The sequence below is a fragment of the Pelophylax lessonae genome (assembly GCF_965119305.1).
Source record: "Pelophylax lessonae genome assembly, chromosome: 8".
In the NCBI taxonomy this organism is placed as follows: Eukaryota; Metazoa; Chordata; class Amphibia; order Anura; family Ranidae; genus Pelophylax; species Pelophylax lessonae.
In genome coordinates this window covers 188,679,316-188,703,641 of record NC_138775.1, presented here as the reverse complement: position 1 = coordinate 188,703,641, position 24,326 = coordinate 188,679,316, and the positions used below count along the sequence as shown (strand labels likewise).

At 45.7% G+C, this 24,326-nt stretch overlaps 1 protein-coding gene across 1 annotated transcript in view; it reads right to left on the bottom strand.

The window, feature by feature from the left end:
- SNX7 (sorting nexin 7) overlaps nucleotides 1-12,527 on the bottom strand; it is a 176,654-nt gene extending 164,127 nt beyond the window's left edge. Inside the window, exon 1 of the mRNA XM_082265910.1 lies at nucleotides 12,368-12,527. Within this exon, the coding sequence (XP_082122036.1) occupies nucleotides 12,368-12,499 (132 nt within the window). The 5' untranslated portion in view covers nucleotides 12,500-12,527. The remainder of the gene's footprint in view (nucleotides 1-12,367) is intronic.
- Nucleotides 12,528-24,326: the final 11,799 nt, after the last annotated feature.

The following is a 24,326-nucleotide window of genomic DNA, read 5'->3' as shown; positions in this document are numbered from 1 at the left end:
AAGGGCTTTTAGCTGGCCATACCTAGGACTTGATTACTGTCAGAAGAAAGGAAAGTGCATTACTTCACCCACTCATATCCTGATAACAAAGAACCAGGAAGAAAAGACAGATTATTTGTGGCTGGACTTTGAAAGCTATATAGATTTCTGCTCATTATTTTCCAATAATACGCCAACACAGCACAAGGCAACATGCATTATGGGATGAAGAGCACTGGGCCAAGACTCTACTCCAGTATGAGGATCTATAGAAATGAATGACTATGGCAGCATCAAGCTTCAGTAATGCTATCATATCTGTTCATCGACTCTGCTCAGTGTTTCTATCTAATGGGCCACAATACGGCTGAACTTCTGCACTGCACTAGTCATGTCGGGGTTGTGCCTTTAAAACGGCAAGTTCATCTTTTCATTAAAATGTTCTGTGCAATAAAGGGGCCACAGTATTTCTTCAGTGGAGACAAATTGAACTTTAACCCCTTAAGCCCCGGAAGATTTTACCCCCTTCCTGACCAGGGGCTATTTTGCGATTCGGCACTGCTTGACTTTAACAGACAATTGCGCGGTCATGCGACGCTGTACCTAAACAAATTTGACGTCCTTTTTTTCCCACAAACAGAGCTTTCTTTTGGTGGTATTTGATCATGTGCTATAAACAAAAAAATAGCATCAATTTTGCAAAAATAGCAATATTTTTCACATTTTTTTTATATGAAATTCCCCCCAAAAAAAAGTAAAAATCTAAATTTTTTAACATCTTCGGCCAATTTGTTTTATGCTACATATGTTTGGTTAAAAAAAAAAAAAAAAAAAAAAAAAAAAAAAAAAAAAAAAATCGCAAAAAGCGTATTTTGATTGGTTTGCGCAAAAGTTATCGCGTTTACTAACAAAGGGAAAGATTTTTGTCATTTTTGTTGTTTTTTTTTTTAACGCGTAATGGCGGCGATCTGCGATTTTTTTTGCGGTACTGCGACATTGCGGCGGACAGATGAGACCCTTGACTGACATTTTTGACACTTTTGGGGTTACCAGTGACATTACTGCAGTAATCAGTGCTATACATAAGCACTGTTACTGCAAAATGACACTGGTAGTGAAGGGGTTAACTTCATTTGAGAGGGAGGGGCTGTGTGTGTCCCTAGGGGCGTGCTTTCTACTGTGATTGGCTGTGGCTTGGGCTGTAGAAACAGTGATCAACGGTCCTACATAGTAGAACCGTGTGAACACAGTTTCTACACAGGGGAGAATGACAGGCGGCTTGTTTACACTAGCCGCCTGACTTTCTCCCTCTGCAGAGGCGATCGCAGAGTGACCGGCGGACATCGGGTCCGCCGGTCACACACGCGGGGGGGGGTCCGTGACCACGCGGGAGCGCTCCTCCGGCGGCGCGCGCTCGCTCCCTAGACCCTCACAGGCTAGCGACGTAGATCTACGTCACTTTGCCTGTGAGGGGCTGACTGCCGACGTAAATCGTCATTAGGCAGTCGGCAAGTGGTTAAAGAAATCTGGAAAGAAAAAAAAAAAAATTTGGTCACAGTTAAAGCGGAGTTCCGGGCACAGAAGTCAATTTTCAATAAGCATACCCCCGGGACAGTCAGGGCTAGCACATTCCACAATGGCTAGCCTCTGATCTGTCCCGGTTCGCACTTACCTTTTAGAAGAAATACTTACTTATAAAATTTCTTCCACAGCGTTTCCATCTCTCTTGTGGGCAGCTGAAGCCGGCGCGGTCCTCTTCTGTGTCTTCTTCCGCGTCTTCTTGTCCCAGAATGCGCCTGCACCGGCCCCTCTCGTCACTTCCGGTGCGCCGCCGCATTCCTCCACAGCTTCTGGGCATGCCCAGAAGCTGTTTAGCAGGGGAATGCGGCATCGCTCGGAAATGAAGAGCGGGGCCGGTGCCGTCACATTGATTCCTGGGAGCTATGACGTTCAGCTCCCAGGAATCATAGCGAGACAGGAAGTGACGGGGAGAGCCGCGGCTCCGAGGGAGGAAGTACTCTGAGGTGAGTATTTACGATCTTCAATTAAAAGGTGAGTGAACAAAAAAAAAAAAATAACTAGCCAATTCCTTTTCAGGTCAGGTCTACCTAGCGGAGGGGCACAAAAAAAAAATATCGTTTTTGTGCCCGGAACTCTGCTTTAACTGCTTGTTTTTGTCTAAGGGTGAGGAGAACGGAGATTTACTGCTGTCCTGCCCCACCGTATGCTAGCGGTCTTGTGCATAGATTGGTAAAGGGGGCACGAAATTAGGGCCCACACACATGGGACAGTGGCTGTTACCTCCTGCTTCCTATTTTATGCCCCCTTTTTTTAGTTTTAAACAAAAAAAAAAAAAAAATTGTGTAAATAAAATTTTGTGTTAGTGGCCCTTTAGGAAGCCGCTCATCTGCCCCATGAATTGTGATGGGAAGGTCGGAGTCCGCGTGTCCCTTCTAGACCTTTCTGTACCCCTATAAAAAGGGGTACAGTTGACCGGCATCAGATTAGCAAGCTCCCCTCCCACCCTCATCGCAGGCACTTTATGTGGTATGTCAACCTTGATTCAAGGAGGGACTTTGGTTAGGATTATTGTTGATTATAAATTTACTTGAGTTCTATGACTAAGCGATATGGGTTTAATATTTATTATATATTTCAGTGTTTATTTGAATTTAATAAAGATCTGTTTATTCATCTTTAAACCAATAAAAGTGCCACGGCCATTGCTATACCATAAACCAGGGATATGCAAACTCCAGCTGTTGCCAAACTACAACTCCCATCATGCCTCTGGGTGTCATGCTTTTGGCTGTCAGAGTCTTGCTACGCATCATGGGACTTGTAGTTCTGCAACATCTGGGAGGGCCACAGTTTGCATATCCCTGCCATGAACAATTTGTGTGTTATATTCATTTATTTCTGCTATGGATCACAGGGTTGCAGTTCTCCTCTGACCCATTTTCAGCTGACGTCACTCAGCCAGTCCCGGCTCAGGAATGATCCCCACTTTTTAGTCGGGATCCACCCCAATGCCTGGACAGGCAGATGGCTCAGCCTCTCAGCGATCCGCTGGGAACCTGAGCCAGCCACTCCTGCCCCCTCACCAGCCCAGCCCTCCAGTGAGCGCTGGAGGGGCAGAGCAGAGAGCCGGAGACTGACAGTCACCAGCTGTCTGCAGCCTGAAGACCAAGAACTGAGTGATCAATGGTGGTTGATCATTCAGTTTTAAGTCTTTGAGGTGGCAGGGGACAGATGCAGCTGGGATACTGCAGCATCCATCTAGAAGTGTATGATTTTTTTACTTTTTTAAAAAGCCATACTTCTCCTTTAACCACTTGTTGACTGGGCCATAGACAACTAACATTCTGGTCGGCAAATGGAATACCGGGGTTATGGCTGCAGAAATAACACTGTACTAATGACATTGGCAGGGAAGGGGTTAACACCAGGGGCAATCAAAGGTTTAAATTTATGCCTAGGGGGTGTTTTCTAACTGTGAGGGGGATGGGCTTATGGAATCAACACAGGGACCTGTGATCCTAAATAGGAGGAACACAGGAGCCCCGTGTTGACTGCTGACAGAACAACGGTCTGTCGGGTTTACAATGGCAGAACGCAATTCTGTCTTCCTGGAGTGAACGCGGGTGCCTGGAGGCAATCGTGGTCGCCGGCCTCGCATATCAGCTTCCCCTCCAGCAGCGTGCGTGCGCCCCAACGCTCACTCCCAAGGAGCAACGTATAGGTACGGCAATTCACGCAGCCAAGTCAGCCTGCCACAGTATATCTGCAACCGGAGCGGTCGGCAAATGGTTAAGGTGTTTTTTTTTTTTTTTTTTAAACAATTGCTGCACTAAAACCGTGTGACATAAAAAATTTCAAACGACCGCTATTTTATTCTCTAAGGCCTCTGCTAAAAAAAAAAAGTAATTCTAAGTTCTAAGCAATTTTCTAGCAAACAAACTGAGGTTTTTACATGTATGACAGAAGTGTCAGAATTGGCCCGGTAAGCAAGTCGTGAAGTTAAAGACACCTTTGGGTATAGAGGAATGTGTGACTATCAATTGTCCACAGCCCTGGTTTAGTCTGGCCTAAAGTTACAGAGCCAATTCTTGGAGCTCCAGCAGGCACATGGACATAAAAACACACAATGCTCCACCCAGAAATGCTGTATGCTCTGTTTTTCAGGAGGAATTAAAGTGGTTGTAAACCCACTTTAAAGTCTTTTGCCTATAGGCAAGGCCGTCTTTAACACAGGGCAAAAGGGGCAGCTGCCCTGGGCCCAGTCATTGTTGAGGGGCCCAAAGCAGCTGCCCCTTGAGCCTGCGCTGCCTGCAAATAGATAAATGGATTTTGGAGGGCCCAAGAAAATATTTGCCCAGGGTCCAATCAGTATTAAAGACGGCCCTCCTGCCTATAGGTAAGCCTATATTAACCGCTTGCCGACCGCCGCAAGTAGATTTACTGCGGCGGTCAGCCCCTGCCAGACAGAGTGACGTTAATTAACGTCACTAGCCTGGGAGGGTCTGGGGAGCGAGCGCGCTCCCGCTCCCGCGCGGTCACGGACCCCCCCGCGCGTGTGACCAGCGGACCCGATGTCCGCCGGTCACTCTGCGATCGGCGGGGGAGAGGGAGAATGTCAGGCGGCTTGTGTAAACAAGCCACCTGTCATTCTCCTCGCTGTAAAGACACTGATCACATGGATCTACTATGTAGATCCGTTGATCAGTGTCCTTACAGCTCAAGCCACAGCCAATCACAGTAGAAAGCACGCCCCTAGGGACACACACAGCCCCTCCCTCCCAAATAAAGTTAACCCCTTCACTACCAGTGTATTTTTACAGTAACAGTGCATATGTATAGCACTGATTACTGTAGAAATGTCACTGGTAACCCCAAAAGTGTCAAAAATTTCAGTCAAGGGTCCGATCTGTCCGTGGCAATGTCGCAGTACCGCCAAAAAAAAAAAAATCGCAGATCGCCGCCATTACGCGTTAAAAAAAAACAACAAAAATGACAAAAATCTTTCCCTTTGTTAGTAAACGCGATAACTTTTGCGCAAACCAATAAAAATACGCTTTTTGCAATTTTTTTTACCAAACATAGGTAGGAAAATACAAATTGGCCGAAAATGTTAAAAAAATTTAGATTTTTACATTTTTTTGGGGGGGAATTTCATATAAAAAAATGTGAAAAATATTGCTATTTTTGCAAACTTGTCGCTCTTTTTTTGTTTATAGCGCGTGATCAAAAAATCGCACAGGTGATCAAATACCACCAAAAGAAAGCTCTGTTTGTGGGAAAAAAAGGACATCAAATTCGTTAAGGTACAGCATCGCACGACCGCGCAATTGTCCGTTAAAGTCACGCAGCGCCGAATCGCAAAATACCCCCTGGTCTTTTAGCAGGAAAATCCTCCGGGGCTTAAGTGGTTAAAGCTTACCTATAGGTGCTATAAATATCTCCTAAACTTGCACCGTTTAGGAGATATTTACAATGCATGCAGCCGATGACGTCATCAGCGCATACGCTCTGAAGGAACGGCCACCCGTGCCGTTCCTTCAGAGCCCTATGCCGTGAATGGCGGCTCAAGCGCGGGAGTGATGTAATCGCGCCTCCGGCCAATCAGAGGGCCGAAGGACGCGAACAAGGAAGCAGGACGGCCGGACATGTTGGCCGTCCTGTCGCTGAGCGGGCGGCACTGCGAGGGCTTCATTTTAAGGTAAGAATTCCATAATGAGCTAATATGCGATGCATACTACCTCATTATGCCTTTGTCTTTACAGGTTGTTTTTTTTTTATCATTTTTTTTTTTATGAGGGTTTACTTCCTCTTTAAGGTCTGCATGGAGGTGGGTAGGTTTTTCATATATTGTGCAAGTAATGACATCATGATTATACATTGGCACACTTACGTGCCAAATGGACCCAACCAGCGACGTAATATGTCCCTTCTACAATAACAAGCCTACCTGCCAGCAATTTTTCAATATAAAGGATTTAGCCCACTTAAAAGCAGAACTTCAGCCCAAACTAACAGAATAAAAATTAATAGTACATGAAAACATAAATTAAAATGCATCTTTTGTTAGAATGTGCCATTTTCATTTAGATTTCTCCCAAACTGTACTTTTTCTTTGCAAACAGATGTCCTCAGTCTGATGTCCAGTATCATCCAACCCACTTCCTCTGAGCCCAGTTTATCCTGGGCCCGCCCACAGCTTGTGACTGGACATTGATGAGCTCATCTCTCGGTCACTCTGCTTTCTCAGCATGCCTCTTGTCGGCACATTACTGGATTGCCTACTTGCTTCTTCCTTTCACACTCCAGCTCTGCTATACAAGGACTGCAAGAGGCCAAATCAGGAGGTTACACTGCTTGCATTTACAAAATACATTTAGGCTCCGTTCACACATATACAAATTGGATGCGTTTTGAACTGCATCCGATTCACATAACGTTTAACCAGACCGGCTTTAAATGGAGCCTGTTCACATGTATGCAAGTGGGTTGCAGTGCGAATTAACCCCTTCGCGCCTAAGCCTTTTTCTGACATTTGTTGCCTACAAGATAAAAATCCTTATTTTTTTTTATAGAAAATTACTTAGAACCCCCAAATATTATATATATTTTTTAGCAGAGACCCTACAGAATAAAAAATAGTGTTGAATATTTTATGTCACAAAGTATTTGCACAGCGGTCTTTCAAACGCAATTTCTTTGTAAAAAATACATTTCATGAATTAAAAAAAACAAAACTGTAAAGTTTGCCAATTGTTTCTGTAGAACGTGAAAGATGATGTTACACCGAGTAAATCGATACCAAACATGTCATGCTTTAAATTTGAGCACACTCGTGGAATAACGACAAACTACGGTACTTAAAAATCTCCATAGGCGACGCTTCAAAAAAATTCCACAAGTTTAGAGTTAGAGAGGGCCTTGTGCTAGAATTATTGCTCTCACTCGGACGATCTTGGCGTTCGAGTGATGTATGTGGTTTGAACACTGTTTAAATTTGCAGTCGAGACTTACATATGTGTTCGCTTCTGCGTGCGAGGACGGAGGGATGGGGCGCTTTAAAAAAAAACTTTATTTTATTTATGTTTACACTGTCCCTTTGAAAAAAAAAAAATCGGATTCATTTTTATTGCTGTCAGAAGGTTAGTGAACATCCCTTGTGACAGTAATAGTCAGTGACAGGTACTTTTTATGGAGAGACCTGGGGTCTAAAAGACCCCAAATCCCTCCTTTGCAATTAAAAGCATTCAAAACGCCAATTTTTGCCATTTGGAATGCTGTTTTTTTTAAATTTGCAGCCTTGAAGTCTGTAAACCGGAAGGGATGTCATGACATCACTTCCGGGTTACTAGAGCTGATTTCGTCTTCGCTCGGGTCTCCGACCAGCTGGCGGACATGAGTTGTTCCCTCCCGCTGCTTGGGATAACAGCCGAGCAGCTTTATAGCCAACCACTGATCGTGGTAAAGAGCCAATCACACTGGCTCTTTACCACGTGATCAGCCGTGTCCAATCACAGCTGATCACAGTGTAAATAGAATTGCCGGTTATTGGCATTCCTCTCCTCACACGCTGTCATAGATGTCGCATGGTAACTGGCAATCCTGACAGGGGACATGTACACAGATAATCAGGGCACTGATCATCAATGCAGCCCCATCAGTGCCATCAATGCTGCCCATCAGTGCAGCCCCATCAATGCTGCCCATTAGTGCAGCCCCATCAGTGCAATCAATGCTGCCCATCAGTGCCATCAATGCTGCCCCATCAGTGTTATCAATGCTGCCCCATCAGTGCAGTCTCATCGGTGCCATCAATGCTGCTCATAAAAGCAGCCTCATCAGCGCCATCAATGCTGCCCATCAGTGCAGCCCCATCAATGTTGCCCATCAGTGCCATCTATGCTGCCCATCAGTGCAGCCCCATCAGTGCCATCAATGCTGCCCATCAGTGCAGCCCCATCAGTGCCATCAATGCTGCCCATCAGTGCCGCCCCATCAGTGCCATCAATGCTGCCCATCAGTGCCGCCCCATCAGTGTCATCAATGCTGCCCATCAGTGCCATCTATGCTGCCCATCAGTGCCATCTATGCTGCCCATCAGTGCCATCTATGCTGCCCATCAGTGCAGCTTCATCAGCGCACATCGTTAAAACATTTTATAAAAAGAAACTAATAAAAACTTTTTTTTAAATTTACGTTTGTTTAGCAAAAAATAAAAAACCCAACGGTGATTAAATACCAACAAACGAAAGCTCTATTTGTGTGAAAAAAAAATGATACAATTTTTTTTTTAATAGCTCATTACTGATCTCGCTCTAATGGCCTGCATTGCAATTAAGCACTTGCCGACCAGCCGCCGCAAATTGCCATACCTGTACAGTGGTCCACGGGAGCAATCCTGGGGATGCACACGCGCCCCATTCGCCAGCAGGGAACCGATCCACGGGGGCTGGCGACAGCGATTGCCACTGGGCACCCGCGATCGCTCCCGTGAAGAGAGATTGGCGGCCTGCTGTTGTAAACACAGCAGACCGTTGTTCTCTCTGGAATCAGTACAAAGCCCCTGTTTTCCTCCTATTTAGGATCACAGGTCTCTGTATAGATTTCACAAGCCCATCCCCCTCACAGTTAAAAAACACCCCCTAGGATCGCCCCTGGGTTAACCCCTTCCCTGCCAGTGTCATTATTACAGCAACAGTGCATATTTTTAGCACCGATTACTGTAGTAATGTCACTGGTCCCACCAAAAATGTCAGTAAAGCCCCGTACACACGTACCGATCGTCGGCCGAACGATCGGCCGTCTTTTGTCCAGGGCTGTCGTGTCTGTTGAAAACTGCAAAAGACTGCACATGAATTTTGTCGGCCAACAGCAGCCGACTGCAGAAGTGATGTCATGTGATGGTTAATTTTCCGTGTGTTTTTTCTTTTCTGAGCATGCCCAGTCTTGCAAATCTGCTGTCTGTCAGCCGAATTCTGTACTGACTGGCGAACAATCGGCCGTTCTGGTGTCGGCATACAAAAAATTTTAATGCTTGCACGACAGATTCTGTTCGGCTGAAAGTGCGCTGTCGGCTGCAGAAGCATCATACTAACAAGCCGAAAGTCGGCCGATTGTTCGGCGGCCGAACAGTTTCGGCCGACAATCGGTACGTGTGTACGGGCCTTTAGGGGTCCGATCTGTCGACCGCAATGTTGCAGTCCGGCTAAAAATCGCAGATCGCCACCATTACTAGTAAAAAATAAGTAAATAAAAATTACATAAATCTTTCCCCTAGTTTTTAGATGCGATAACCTTTGCACAAACCAACCAAAATACGCTTATTGGGATTTTTTTTTTTACCAAAAAATCAAGTAGCAGAATACAAATTAGCCTAAAATGATGAAAATATTGATTTTTACTTTTTTTTTTTTTTTTGGGGGGGGGGGGGGTATTATATAGTAGAAAGTGAAAAATATTGTTTTTTTATTTTTCAAAATGGTCGCTTTTTTTTTTGTTTTTAGGGCAATAAATAAAAAAATAAAATAAAAAAATCGCACAGGTGATCAAATACAACCAAAAGAAAGCTCTATTTGTTGGAAACAAAGTATATCAATTTTATTCGGGTACAGTGCCGCACGGCCGCGCAATTGTCCGTTAAAGTAACGCAGTGCCGAATTGCAAAAAATGGCCTGTCATTAACCACCTCCCACCCGGGCCATTGTAGATATACGGCCGGGTGGGAGTCTCGTCCTTCTGATCGGACGTTCCGGAACGTCCTTCAGAAGGAGAGAGATCGCGCCGCCACAGGCACGCGCAGCAGCGCGATCTCGATTTGCCTGTGTCCCTAGGACACAGAGCAACAAGACTCGGCAGGAGGGCCCTGTGATTGGCCCTCCTGATCACATGACGGCTGTGTCCAATCACAGCCGTCATGTAATGTCAATACAGCCGTTGTAACGGCTTCGATCTCTTCTCCTCCTGACAGATCCTGTCAGTGAGGAGAAGAGCAGAGGATCGATTCTGCAGCCGGGGTGATCAGTGAGTATTTCTAATTACTCACTGATCACAGGGGGGGTCTGTGCTGGTAATCAGATGATTGATTACCAGTGCAGCCCTGGGGGGAGGGGGTGCCACTAGAGCCACCAGGGATGCCCACCCATGACCACCAGGGATGCCCACCATGGCCACCAGGGATGGCAAACAGGGCTCAGAGAGCCTGCCAGTGGTGCCCCCCATCAGTGCTGCCCACCAATGCCATCTATCAGTGCTGCCCACCAGTGCCCGTTATTGCCATCTATCAGTGCCGCCCACCAGTGCCCATTATTGCCCACCAGTGCTGCCTATCAGTGCCCATCAGTGCCCCCTATCAGTGCCAATCAGTGCCGCCAATCAGTGCCGCCCATCAGTGCCGCCCATCAGTGCCGCCCATCAGTACCGATCAGTCCCGCCCATCAGTGCCGCCCATCAGTGCCCATCAGTGCTGCCCATCAGTCCCCATCAGTGCCGCCCATCAGCGCTTCCCATCAGTGCCACCCCATCAGTGCCACCCCATCAGTGCCACCCCATCAGTGCCTGTCAGTGCGGCGTCATCAGTGCTCATCAGTGCAGGAAAAAAACGTATCTATTTACAAAATTTTATAACCTAAACAAAAAACTTTTTTTTTTTTTTCAAACTTTTAGGTCTTTTTTTATTTGTGCACCAAAAAAGAAAAAACCTGGCGTTGATCAAATACCACCAAAAGAAAGCTCTATTTGTGGGGAAAAAATGACATAAATTTGGTTTAGGTACAGTGTTGCATGACCGCGCAATTGTCATTCAAAATGCAACAGCGCTAAAAGCTGAAAATTGGTCTGGGAAGTGGTTAAACCACATGGGATCAAAGGACCGGAAGGAAATAAGGAGTGTATTCAATTCACTTTTATTTCCTATTCCGAAGTCTCCCTGCAGTGCCAGTCAGGTAAAGTCTCATGTGATGGGCACTGCCTTTAAAACTGTCCTTTACAATAGAGTACATCGCTGGTCAGAGTCATGCGAATGCAAACAAAACACAGCAAGAGGCCGCCTCCGACCTGCTTTGTCTTTAATGCAAACATGTGCAGAGGATCTGCTGTGTCCAGAGAAACTGCTCAGAACTGTCATCCGTGTCATGGCCATCCCCTGACCTCAGACATGCCAAATACAGGGAAGAACTCTTTGTCTGTATAATGCTCTAATCCCGCTTCATCAGCGCACAGTCAGACAAAACTCACCTCTCAGCATTGTGTGAATGTGCAAAATTGAACAGATTTTGTGTACAAAAAATACATGTCACATTTGCAGCGCCATTTATTGTTCACGATTTTGCGTGCGTTCATGAAACACTCTGGTGTGACTGGGGCCCCTGGGCTTATTTATACTAAAACAGACAGCGTGATGTGATGTGACAACGAAACACACTTTTCTTTTTTGCTTTTCTGAATTGTCACAAAATGACATCATACAAGTCTATGTCAGCATTCATTATATTGTAAAGCGCACCATATAAATCCTGTATAATAATAATATACACAACATATGGTGGCAATGGGTCAGAGAGCGCCCCCTGTGTGTGGTCTATGGTAGTGTATGGAGCTCGGTGAAGTGTGATGAGCCCCAAGAAATGCACTCTATGGCAGGGAGAGACCCGGGGTCAGGGCAGTGCTGGCCATCCAGGTGTCACCCCCATCCCCTCCCTTCCATGTAAAGAACGTCCAGTGATTGGACCCCTCTCCCCCCAGCGATCAGACCCCTCTCCCCCCAGCGATCGGACCCCTCTCCCCCCAGCGATCAGACCCCTCTCCCCCCAGCGATCGGACCCCTCTCCCCCCAGCGAAAGGACCCCTCTCCCCCCAGCAATCGGACCCCTCTCCCCCCAGCGATCGGACCCCTCTCCCCCCAGCGATCGGACCCCTCTCCCCCCAGCGATCGGACCCCTCTCCCCCCAGCGATCGGACCCCTCTCCCTCCAGCGATCGGACCCCTCTCCCCCCAGCGATCGGACCCCTCTCCCCCCAGCGATCGGACCCCTCTCCCCCCAGCGATCGGACCCCTCTCCCTCCAGCGATCGGACCCCCTCTCCCCCCAGCGATCGGACCCCTCTCCCCCCAGCGATCGGACCCCTCTCCCCCCAGCGATCGGACCCCTCTCCCTCCAGCGATCGGACCCCTCTCCCTCCAGCGATCAGACCCCCTCTCCCCCCAGCGATAGGACCCCTTTTCCCCCAGCGATCGGACCCCTCTCCCCCCAGCAATCTGACCCCTGTCCCTCCAGTGATCGTTCTTCTCTCCCTCCAGCCATTAAACACAATGACATCACACCTCTGGGAAAAGTTAGTGTGAAGTTGGCAGTCCCCGCCCCCTCTCCCTCCTACCTTACTGAACACCTCCAGGTCATCGTCCTCATCGAAGCCCAAAGCCTCCGGGGACAGGGCGGACAGGAGGGCGCTGTGCCCGGGACTCATACCGCCCGGAGAGCCCGAGACACCCGCCGAACCGGACTCCATCTATACCGACTGTCACAGCTGGAGAGGAGGGGGCGGGGATGGAAGTGACGTCAGGAAGGGGCGGGATGGACCCAGCTTTACTATGCTGTATGCCTATGGGTGTAGTGAGCAGGACGAGGAGTCATAGAGAAAGTATAGGGAGCGATCATCTATAACATTGTGTACTCCGCCACTGCTCTTCATGCCACATTATATACATCACATACTCCGCCCCTTAACTGCATTCTACATTATACATCACATACTCCGCCCCTTATCTGTATTCTACATTATACATCACATACTCCGCCCCTTATCTGCATTCTACATTATACATCACATACTCCGCCCCTTATCTGTATTCTACATTATACATCACATACTCCGCCCCTTATCTGTATTCTACATTATACATCACATACTCCGCCCCTTATCTGCATTCTACATTATACATCACATACTCCGCCCCTTATCTGTATTCTACATTATACATCACATACTCCGCCCCTTATCTGTATTCTACATTATACATCACATACTCCGCCCCTTATCTGTATTCTCCATTATACATCACATACTCCGCCCCTTATCTGTATTCTCCATTATACATCACATACTCCGCCCCTTATCTGTATTCTACATTATACATCACATACTCCGCCCCTTATCTGCATTCTACATTATACATCACATACTCCGCCCCTTAACTGTATTCTACATTATACATCACATACTCCGCCCCTTATCTGTATTCTACATTATACATCACATACTCCGCCCCTTATCTGTATTCTACATTATACATCACATACTCCGCCCCTTATCTGTATTCTACATTATACATCACATACTCCGCCCCTTATCTGTATTCTACATTATACATCACATACTCCGCCCCTTATCTGTATTCTACATTATATATCACATACTCCGCCCCTTATCTGTATTCTACATTATACATCACATACTCCACCACTGCTCTGTATTCTCCATTATACATCACATACTCCACCACTGCTCTGTATTCTCCATTATACATCACATACTCCGCCCCTTATCTGTATTCTACATTATACATCACATACTCCGCCCCTTATCTGCATTCTACATTATACATCACATACTCCGCCCCTTAACTGTATTCTACATTATACATCACATACTCCGCCCCTTATCTGTATTCTACATTATACATCACATACTCCGCCCCTTATCTGTATTCTACATTATACATCACATACTCCGCCCCTTATCTGTATTCTACATTATACATCACATACTCCGCCCCTTATCTGTATTCTACATTATACATCACATACTCCGCCCCTTATCTGTATTCTACATTATACATCACATACTCCGCCCCTTATCTGCATTCTACATTATACATCACATACTCCGCCCCTTATCTGTATTCTACATTATACATCACATACTCCGCCCCTTATCTGTATTCTACATTATACATCACATACTCCGCCCCTTATCTGTATTCTCCATTATACATCACATACTCCGCCCCTTATCTGTATTCTCCATTATACATCACATACTCCGCCCCTTATCTGTATTCTACATTATACATCACATACTCCGCCCCTTATCTGCATTCTACATTATACATCACATACTCCGCCCCTTAACTGTATTCTACATTATACATCACATACTCCGCCCCTTATCTGTATTCTACATTATACATCACATACTCCGCCCCTTATCTGTATTCTACATTATACATCACATACTCCGCCCCTTATCTGTATTCTACATTATACATCACATACTCCGCCCCTTATCTGTATTCTACATTATACATCACATACTCCGCCCCTTATCTGTATTCTACATTATATATCACATACTCCGCCCCTTATCTGTATTCTACATTATACATCACATACTCCACCACTGCTCTGTATTCTCCATTATACATCACATACTCCACCACTGCTCTGTATTCTCCATTATACATCACATACTCCGCCCCTTATCTGTATTCTACATTATACATCACATACTCCGCCCCTTATCTGCATTCTACATTATACATCACATACTCCGCCCCTTAACTGTATTCTACATTATACATCACATACTCCGCCCCTTATCTGTATTCTACATTATACATCACATACTCCGCCCCTTATCTGTATTCTACATTATACATCACATACTCCACCACTGCTCTGCATTCTCCATTATACATCACATACTCCACTACTGCTCTGTATTCTCCATTATACATCACATACTCCGCCCCTTATCTGTATTCTCCATTATACATCACATACTCCGCCACTGCTCTGTATTCTACATTATACATCACATACTCCGCCACTGCTCTGTATTCTCCATTATACGTCACATACTCCACCACTGCTCTGCATTCTCCATTATACATCACATACTCCACTACTGCTCTGTATTCTCCATTATACATCACATACTCCGCCCCTTATCTGTATTCTCCATTATACATCACATACTCCGCCACTGCTCTGTATTCTCCATTATACATCACATACTCCGCCACTGCTCTGTATTCTCCATTATACATCACATACTCCACCACTGCTCTGTATTCTCCATTATACATCACATACTCCGCCACTGCTCTGTATTCTCCATTATACGTCACATACTCCGCCACTGCTCTGTATTCTCCATTATACGTCACATACTCCACCACTGCTCTGTATTCTCCATTATACATCACATACTCCGCCACTGCTCTGTATTCTACATTATACATCACATACTCCGCCACTGCTCTGTATTCTCCATTATACGTCACATACTCCACCACTGCTCTGCATTCTCCATTATACATCACATACTCCACTACTGCTCTGTATTCTCCATTATACATCACATACTCCGCCCCTTATCTGTATTCTCCATTATACATCACATACTCCACCACTGCTCTGCATTCTCCATTATACATCACATACTCCGCCACTGCTCTGCATTCTACATTATACATCACATACTCCACTACTGCTCTGTATTCTACATTATACATCACATACTCCACCACTGCTCTGCATTCTACATTATACATCACATACTCCGCCACTGCTCTGCATTCTACATTATACATCACATACTCCACCACTGCTCTGTATTCTCCATTATACATCACATACTCCACCACTGCTCTGTATTCTCCATTATACATCACATACTCCGCCCCTTATCTGTATTCTCCATTATACATCACATACTCCGCCACTGCTCTGTATTCTCCATTATACGTCACATACTCCACCACTGCTCTGTATTCTCCATTATACATCACATACTCCACTACTGCTCTGTATTCTCCATTATAAGTCACATACTCCACTACTGCTCTGTATTCTACATTATACATCACATACTCCACTACTGCTCTGCATTCTCCATTATACATCACATACTCCACCACTGCTCTGTATTCTACATTATACATCACATACTCCACCACTGCTCTGTATTCTCCATTATACATCACATACTCCGCCACTGCTCTGTATTCTCCATTATAAGTCACATACTCCGCCACTGCTCTGTATTCTACATTATACATCACATACTCCACTACTGCTCTGTATTCTCCATTATACATCACATACTCCGCCACTGCTCTGTATTCTCCATTATAAGTCACATACTCCACCACTGCTCTGTATTCTACATTATACATCACATACTCCACTACTGCTCTGTATTCTACATTATACATCACATACTCCACTACTGCTCTGCATTCTCCATTATACATCACATACTCCACCACTGCTCTGTATTCTACATTATACATCACATACTCCGCCACTGCTCTGCATTCTCCATTATACATCACATACTCCACCACTGCTCTGTATTCTCCATTATACATCACATACTCCGCCACTGCTCTGCATTCTCCATTATAAGTCACATACTCCGCCACTGCTCTGTATTCTACATTATACATCACATACTCCACTACTGCTCTGTATTCTCCATTATACATCACATACTCCGCCACTGCTCTGCATTCTCCATTATAAGTCACATACTCCGCCACTGCTCTGTATTCTACATTATACATCACATACTCCACTACTGCTCTGTATTCTCCATTATACATCACATACTCCACCACTGCTCTGCATTCTCCATTATAAGTCACATACTCCGCCACTGCTCTGTATTCTACATTATACATCACATACTCCACTACTGCTCTGTATTCTCCATTATACATCACATACTCCGCCACTGCTCTGTATTCTCCATTATACATCACATACTCCACCACTGCTCTGTATTCTACATTATACATCACATACTCCACCACTGCTCTGTATTCTCCATTATACATCACATACTCCACTACTGCTCTGTATTCTACATTATACATCACATACTCCACCACTGCTCTGCATTCTACATTATACGTCACATACTCCGCCACTGCTCTGTATTCTCCATTATACATCACATACTCCGCCACTGCTCTGTATTCTACATTATACCTCACATACTCCACCACTGCTCTGTATTCTCCATTATACATCACATACTCCGCCACTGCTCTGTATTCTCCATTATACATCACATACTCCGCCACTGCTCTGCATTCTACATTATACATCACATACTCCACCACTGCTCTGTATTCTCCATTATACATCACATACTCCACCACTGCTCTGTATTCTCCATTATACCTCACATACTCCGCCACTGCTCTGTATTCTCCATTATAAGTCACATACTCCACCACTGCTCTGCATTCTCCATTATACATCACATACTCCACCACTGCTCTGTATTCTCCATTATACATCACATACTCCGCCACTGCTCTGCATTCTCCATTATACATCACATACTCCACCACTGCTCTGTATTCTCCATTATACATCACATACTCCGCCACTGCTCTGTATTCTCCATTATACCTCACATACTCCGCCACTGCTCTGTATTCTACATTATACATCACATACTCCGCCACTGCTCTGTATTCTACATTATACATCACATACTCCGCCACTGCTATGCATTCTCCATTATACATCACATACTCCACCACTGCTCTGCATTCTACATTATACATCACATACTCCGCCACTGCTCTGTATTCTACATTATACCTCACATACTCCGCCACTGCTCTGCATTCTCCATTATACATCACATACTCCGCCACTGCTCTGTATTCTCCATTATACATCACATACTCCACTACTGCTCTGCATTCTCCATTATACATCACATACTCCACCACTGCTCTGTATTCTACATTATACCTCACATACTCCACCACTGCTCTGCATTCTCCATTATAAGTCACATACTCCGCCACTGCTCTGTATTCTACATTATACATCACATACTCCACCACTGCTCTGTATTCTCCATTATACCTCACATATTCCGCCACTGCTCTGTATTCTACATTATACATCACATACTCCACCACTGCTCTGTATTCTACATTATACATCACATACTCCACCACTGCTCTGTATTCTCCATTATACCTCACATACTCCGCCACTGCTCTGTATTCTACATTATACATCACATACTCCACCACTGCTCTGCATTCTCCATTATACATCACATACTCCACCACTGCTCTGTATTCTCCATTATACATCACATACTCCGCCACTGCTCTGCATTCTACATTATACATCACATACTCCGCCACTGCTCTGTATTCTACATTATACATCACATACTCCACTACTGCTCTGTATTCTCCATTATACATCACATACTCCGCCACTGCTCTGTATTCTCCATTATACATCACATACTCCACCACTGCTCTGCATTCTACATTATACGTCACATACTCCACCACTGCTCTGTATTCTCCATTATACATCACATACTCCACCACTGCTCTGTATTCTCCATTATACATCACATACTCCACCACTGCTCTGTATTCTACATTATACATCACATACTCCACCACTGCTCTGTATTCTCCATTATACATCACATACTCCACTACTGCTCTGTATTCTACATTATACATCACATACTCCGCCACTGCTCTGCATTCTACATTATACGTCACATACTCCACCACTGCTCTGTATTCTCCATTATACATCACATACTCCACCACTGCTCTGTATTCCCCATTATACATCACATACTCCGCCACTGCTCTGCATTCTACATTATACATCACATACTCCACCACTGCTCTGTATTCTCCATTATACATCACATACTCCACCACTGCTCTGTATTCTCCATTATACCTCACATACTCCGCCACTGCTCTGTATTCTCCATTATAAGTCACATACTCCACCACTGCTCTGCATTCTCCATTATACATCACATACTCCACCACTGCTCTGCATTCTCCATTATACATCACATACTCCACCACTGCTCTGTATTCTCCATTATACATCACATACTCCGCCACTGCTCTGCATTCTCCATTATACATCACATACTCCACCACTGCTCTGTATTCTCCATTATACATCACATACTCCGCCACTGCTCTGTATTCTCCATTATACCTCACATACTCCGCCACTGCTCTGTATTCTACATTATACATCACATACTCCGCCACTGCTCTGCATTCTACATTATACGTCACATACTCCGCCACTGCTCTGTATTCTACATTATACCTCACATACTCCGCCACTGCTCTGCTTTCTCCATTATACATCACATACTCCACCACTGCTCTGCATTCTCCATTATACATCACATACTCCACCACTGCTCTGCATTCTACATTATACATCACATACTCCACCACTGCTCTGCATTCTCCATTATACGTCACATACTCCGCCACTGCTCTGCATTCTACATTATACCTCACATACTCCGCCACTGCTCTGTATTCTACATTATACATCATAATATCCACCACTGCTCTGTATTCTCCATTATACATCACATACTCCACCACTGCTCTGCATTCTCCATTATACATCCTATACTCCGCCACTGCTCTGCATTCTCCATTATACATCACATACGCCGCCACTGCTCTGCATTCTACATTATACATCACATACTCCGCCACTGCTCTGCATTCTACATTATACATCACATACTCTGCCACTACTATGCATTCTCCATTATACATCACATACTCCGCCACTGCTCTTCATTCTCCATTATACATCACATACTTTGCCACTGCTCTGCATTCTCAATTATACATCAAATACTTCACTCTGCATTCTCTATTACAGTGCAATGCTGATGTTTCCCCTTTTTATTGTTTAGGTTTTTTTTATAGTTTTTTAGCTCCTGTCAGCAGCAGTCCTCAGTTTATAGTGCATCAAACACCACATTTCATTCAGTAGAAGCTTCAGAAGACGTCAAACCAATGACGAAACGTGTCAAGCTGGAACGCATGTGGTGACGTCATATGTTGCAGGTAGAACGCAAGTCTGGAGTCCGGGACGCTGCCGCTTTGCATGGCTCCCATACATGAGTGCTGGAAGCCACACAGGAGATAATTTTTTACCGGTGTTTTTAGATTTTATGTGTTTGCCCTAAGTACAGCCCTTGTTCTGGGCTTTTAAATAAAGGCCTAACGTTTTTACACTTTATGAAGTCCTTTGTTAGTTCCTTTTTTGCCTTTCTATGAACCACCCTATCTGGAAAATCTTAACAGTGAGGGGGATCGCAGGATTGATGTGGAGCATTCACCTGGGGCAAAGGAACCCCACAAGGCCTTATTGATCCTATTGCCGTATAGCAAGGAGGATCCACAGCATCTGGTGAGGGGTCTTTTGCTTGCCTTCTGTTAAAAGGGTGCTGTTTGTCCTCTTGGTGTGGATTCTTAAGATTGGGAAGATTTTCCTCCCACTGCTAAAAGATCACAAATCTTTTAATCTTGGAATATACGGAATATGTTATTTTACAATTATTTGGACTTTTTTTCACTGGACACTTATGCACATTTTATTATGACTTGTGTTTATCATTATTTGGCACATTTCACTTTATTTTTTGGGTTAATTGAAGGTTATGAAATTACTGTCAGGAAGGTCCTGCCAGGAGACAAGTTGGCAACCGCAGGCAAGGTCCTGCCCCTTGAATTTCCCAAAGCTAATTGGCAAACGTGAAAGCCCCAGCATGTAAATTTGAGTGAGCTGCACACCTGATGACAGTTAAGCATCAAGAGGCCTATTTAAGCTGGATCTGCTCCCAGGATCAGTGCTGTCTCGTCTACAGCGTTCCGTGCCAGTCCTGCTTCCTGTTACCTGTGTTGTTCCTGAGATCTTGACCTGGCTTGCCTTGACTACCCCAGTTCTCTGCCTGCACCGACCCCAGCTTGTTCTTTGACCATTCTCCAGTCTCTCCACTTGTACCTGATCTGACTTCTCTGTGTATGACCCGGCTTGTCTGACTCTGCTTACCTTCCAGTATTCCCTGAGGCTCACTAGTTGCTGCATTGATCCAACTACTCCCAGGACACCTGCCTCCTTCTTGAACTCTACGCTGCAGCCTGCACGTCCACCGGCACTCGTGCGACTCTGCACTCTGCGCTTCCTGTTTACTCTATCAGGGGCTCTGAGTCAGAGGAGTAAGAGAGGCCTTCCTCCGCACATTCAGGCTCTACCACCTACCAGGTACGTGACAGTACGAGACAGCCATGTCTGAGCCTGAGCGAGGAACCTCTCCCCTGGATGGATTATGCCTACACCTGGCTGGCCTCACACAGGCCATCAAGAACCTGCAGGAAGGTTATACACGGTTGGAGGAACGTGTTCAGACGCTGTCAACACCATCCACAGCTTCTAATGCTGCGTCCTCACCTTCTGCTGGGAACTCTGCACCATCCACAGTTGTGATGCTCCCACCGGAACCCAGAGTACCTACCCCCGAAAGATTCTCGAGTGATTGCAGCAAGTTCAGGGCTTTCTGCACCGCTTGCGAACTTTATTTTGCCTTACAGCCCCGCACCTTCTCTTTGGAGACCACGAAAGTCGGGTTTGTCATCTCCCTGCTGCAGGGGGAACCCCAAGCATGGGCTCATCGTCTTCTAGAGCAGGAAGCCTCTTCACTGGACACCCTGTCCTCTTTCTTCAGCGACATGGCCCAGATCTATGAAGACCCTAAGCGAAATACCACTGCAGAAGCCGCACTCCATTCCCTCCAGCAAGGCCACAGAGCGGTCAAGGAATATGTTTCCAATTTTAGGTGTTGGAGTACAGACACAAATTAGAATGATGCGGCACTCTGCTACCAGTTCCGCATGGGCCTTTCAGAAGCCCTAAAGGATGAGCTAGCCCGAGTTGGGGTCCCACACTCGCTGGACGATCTCATAAAGTTATCCATCCAGATTGATCGGAGATTGAGAGAACGCAGGGCGGAGAGATCTGCCGGACCATATCATCCTGTGTGGATGTTGGCTCGAGTAGCTAACTCACCAGGCCCGGCTTCTTTTGAACCCTCAGCATCTGCTCAGGATGTCCCTGAACCCATGCAGCTTGGCCTACTCCGTCCTTCGCTTACCAACGTGGAACGTCAACGCAGGTGGCAGAACAGTCTGTGCCTTTACTGCGGGGAACCAGGCCACTATGTGAGAAATTGCCCAGCCAAACTCCGTAAGTGGTTGTCTATCTCTTCTCCCAAGTCCCCAGCCCTGCCAAATGGTTCTTCTCATCTGGTTCTCTCTGTTCTGTTACAGCTTCCAGGAGGAACTATTCAAGTACCGGCTATAATTGATTCTGGGGCCTGCAGGTGCTTTATAGGACTTATCCTTTGCCACTGTACACCGGATACCCTTACAGTCCAAGGCCCGGAAGCTTTCTGTTCATCTAGCAGATGGATCCACCTTCAAATCTGGACTTGTTTCTCAAGAGACCATCCCTTTACCTGTCACCACCACTTCCAACCACCAGGAACTTTTATGTTTGGATGTCATAGCCTCACCTTTGTTCCCAATTATCCTTGGCATGCCTTGGCTGCAGGCACACAACCCTCACATTGATTGGGTCACACAGGAGATCCAGTTCAAATCACCCTACTGCAAACAACATTGCATACTAGGACCACCATGCTCCCCATCAGCCTTGTTATATATGGACCCTGAGGTTTGCAAATCTGTCCCTACCACGTACCTGGACTTTTCAGACTTTTTCAGTAAAAAAAGGAGCAGAAACTCTCCCTCCTCATAGATCCTATGATTGCCCCATTGAGCTACTCCCAGGGGCCGAGGTGCCTTTCGGACGAATCTTCCCCTTATCTTAACTGGAACTTGTAGCTCTCAAGGACTACATTGACGAGAGCCTGAAGAAAGGGTTCATTCGCCCATCAACCTCTCCAGCTGGAGCAGGCATCTTTTTTGTGGAAAAAAAGGATCATTCTCTCCGACCTTGTGTCGACTATCGTGAGCTTAACAAAGTCACGGTCAAGAACAGGTACCCCCTACCTTTGGTACCCGAACTTTTTCAAAGACTCAGGTCAGCCACAATCTTTACAAAGCTGGATCTCCGAGGGGCATACAATCTGGTCCGCATACGAGCTGGGGATGAGTGGAAGACAGCATTTCGTACCCGATTCGGGCATTTTGAGTACCTGGTAAAGCCTTTTGGCCTATGTAATGCCCCTGCCACATTCCAGCATTTTGTCAATGACATTTTTAGGAACTTTCTGGATCTCTTTGTCATCGTCTACCTGGACGATATTTTGATCTTTTCCCCTTCTTTAGAAATCCACCAAGGACACGTAAGAAAGGTGCTGACCCGCCTTCGACAACATGGCCTGTACGCCAAACCAGAGAAATGTGAGTTTGAGCGCCAAAGCATCCAGTTCCTGGGATTAATAATCTCCACAGAGGGTATAAAGATGTATCCCCAAAACGTCACAGCCATTCTGGATTGGACAGCTCCCACAGATAATAAGGGAGTACAACGCTTTGTAGGATTCGCAAACTTCTACAGAAAATTCATAAGGGGTTCTCTGCCATCATTTCTCCCATCACACAGTTGACCAAGCACAGCAACCGGTTTTCCTGGACTCCCGAAGCCCAATCCACTTTTGAGACTCTTAAGCAACTGTTCACATCTGCACCTATTCTTAAATATCCCGATCCAACCTTACCATACGTGTTGGAGGTTGACGCATCAGAATCGGCAGTAGGAGCAGTACTGTCTCAATGCCGGTGAGGCCAAAGCCCTTCTGCCCCCAGTTGCATTCTTTTCTCGTAAACTTTCATCGGCAGAAAAGAATTATGACGTAGGAGACCGTGAACTTCTTGCAATAAAGGCTGCACTAGAGGAATGGAGATATCTCTTGAAAGGGGCAGCTCACCCCATACTCATTTTTACAGACCATAAAAATCTTGAGGACAGCAAAACGTCTGAGACCACGTCAAACCAGGTGGGCATTGTTCTTTTCAAGATTTTCCTTCCACATAACCTTCAGGCCTGGGTCAAAGAATACTAAACCTGATGCTCTTTCCCGCATGTTTGGTGAACCTGAGGAAATAGAGCTTCTTGACACCATTCTTTCCTCTGGAAACTTTCTCTTATTGCAAGAGGACATCTTCTCCCAAATCAGGCAAGCTTCGGTAGGAGTCTCCGCTTCTTCCGAAACACCCTTGCAAGTAAGGAATGGACTTTTATGACATCAAGACAAAATCTTTGTCCCAGAAGAAGTACGTGTCCGTGTCTTAAGCTTATGCCATGACCATGCATTAGCAGGTCACTTTGGAGCCAGTAAAACAATTGAGCTGGTCCAGCGTGCCTTCTGGAGGCCTCATCTGGATAAGGATTGCAGAAAGTATGTGGAGACATGCACCACTTGTGCCCGAAACAAGGGTAACAGGACCAAAGCATGGGGTCTGCTTCAA